The 1088-nt window shown below is 42.8% G+C and overlaps 1 protein-coding gene across 1 annotated transcript in view; it reads left to right on the forward strand.

Moving 5' to 3' along the window:
* Positions 1 to 1088, forward strand: part of TAF1 (TAF1 RNA polymerase II, TATA box binding protein (TBP)-associated factor, 250kDa) — a 125815-nt gene that overhangs the window by 57207 nt on the left and 67520 nt on the right. Inside the window, exon 26 of the mRNA XM_011992078.1 lies at positions 462 to 673. Within this exon, the coding sequence (XP_011847468.1) occupies positions 462 to 673 (212 nt within the window). The remainder of the gene's footprint in view (positions 1 to 461; positions 674 to 1088) is intronic.

Below are 1088 nucleotides of genomic sequence, written 5' to 3' on the forward strand. Positions count from 1 at the left end.
GAGTAGCTGGGACTACAGGCGCCCGCCACCTCGCCTGGCTAGTTTTTTGTATTTTTTAGTAGAGACGGAGTTTCACCCTATTAGCCAGGATGTTCTCGATCTCCTGACCTCGTGATCCTCCCGAAAAAGTGCTGAGATTACAGGCTTGAGCCACCGCGCCCGGCCAGAGCAAAAGTTTTTAAGCTGACTTTGTTTTTCCCATCTTGTATGTACAGTTGAGCTTTGAACAACATGGGTTTGAACTGCACGGGTCCACTTATGTGTGGATCGTGGTATGTGGAGCCTGTGTATATGGAGGGCTGGCTTTTTGTATATATGGGCTTCACTATGTGTGGATTTTGGTATACTCGGGGTCCTGGAACAAATCCCCTACATATACTGAGGGACAGCTTGCCTGCTTATCTCTGATACGTGTTTCAGCCTACTTACCTCTGACATGTTTGATACTTTTCCTTTTGCAGCTGAAATGTGGAGCATGTGGTGCCATTGGACACATGAGGACTAACAAATTCTGCCCCCTCTATTATCAAACAAATGCGCCACCTTCCAACCCTGTTGCCATGACAGAAGAGCAGGAGGAGGAGTTGGAAAAGACAGTCATTCATAATGATAATGAAGAACTTATCAAGGTTGAAGGGACCAAAATTGTCTTGGGGAAACAGCTAATTGAGAGGTAAGAGATACCAGGCAGGAAGTGCTATGGGACGGATTCATTTGAGTTTGGTTTTATTGGTGGCTGGTGGGGGTAGATGTGATGTGTTCTCTGAAATGGAACTGAAGGAACAGGAATTTTGATGGCTTTTCCTCAGTTATTGTTGCCAGTACTGAAAATTATAGCACTCATTAGGTTGTACCACTTGTTTCGGAGCATGCTGCCTAACTTCTGAGTCTGTTTCCTTAGTTACAAAATAAAACCACCCTTACCAGGATAGTTAAGAAGATAAAATGAGACAGATTACAAAGCATACAGGATAGTGCCTGACATATAGTAGATGCTCAGTAGATGTTAGTTATCTCTTCTTGTTCTACTTCTAGATACTTAATAATATTTGCAAGGTCCCTAATATTGTTGTGTTTTTTTTTTTTTT

This window comes from Mandrillus leucophaeus, unplaced genomic scaffold, assembly GCF_000951045.1.
Source record: "Mandrillus leucophaeus isolate KB7577 unplaced genomic scaffold, Mleu.le_1.0 Scaffold401, whole genome shotgun sequence".
Taxonomy (NCBI): domain Eukaryota; kingdom Metazoa; phylum Chordata; class Mammalia; order Primates; family Cercopithecidae; genus Mandrillus; species Mandrillus leucophaeus.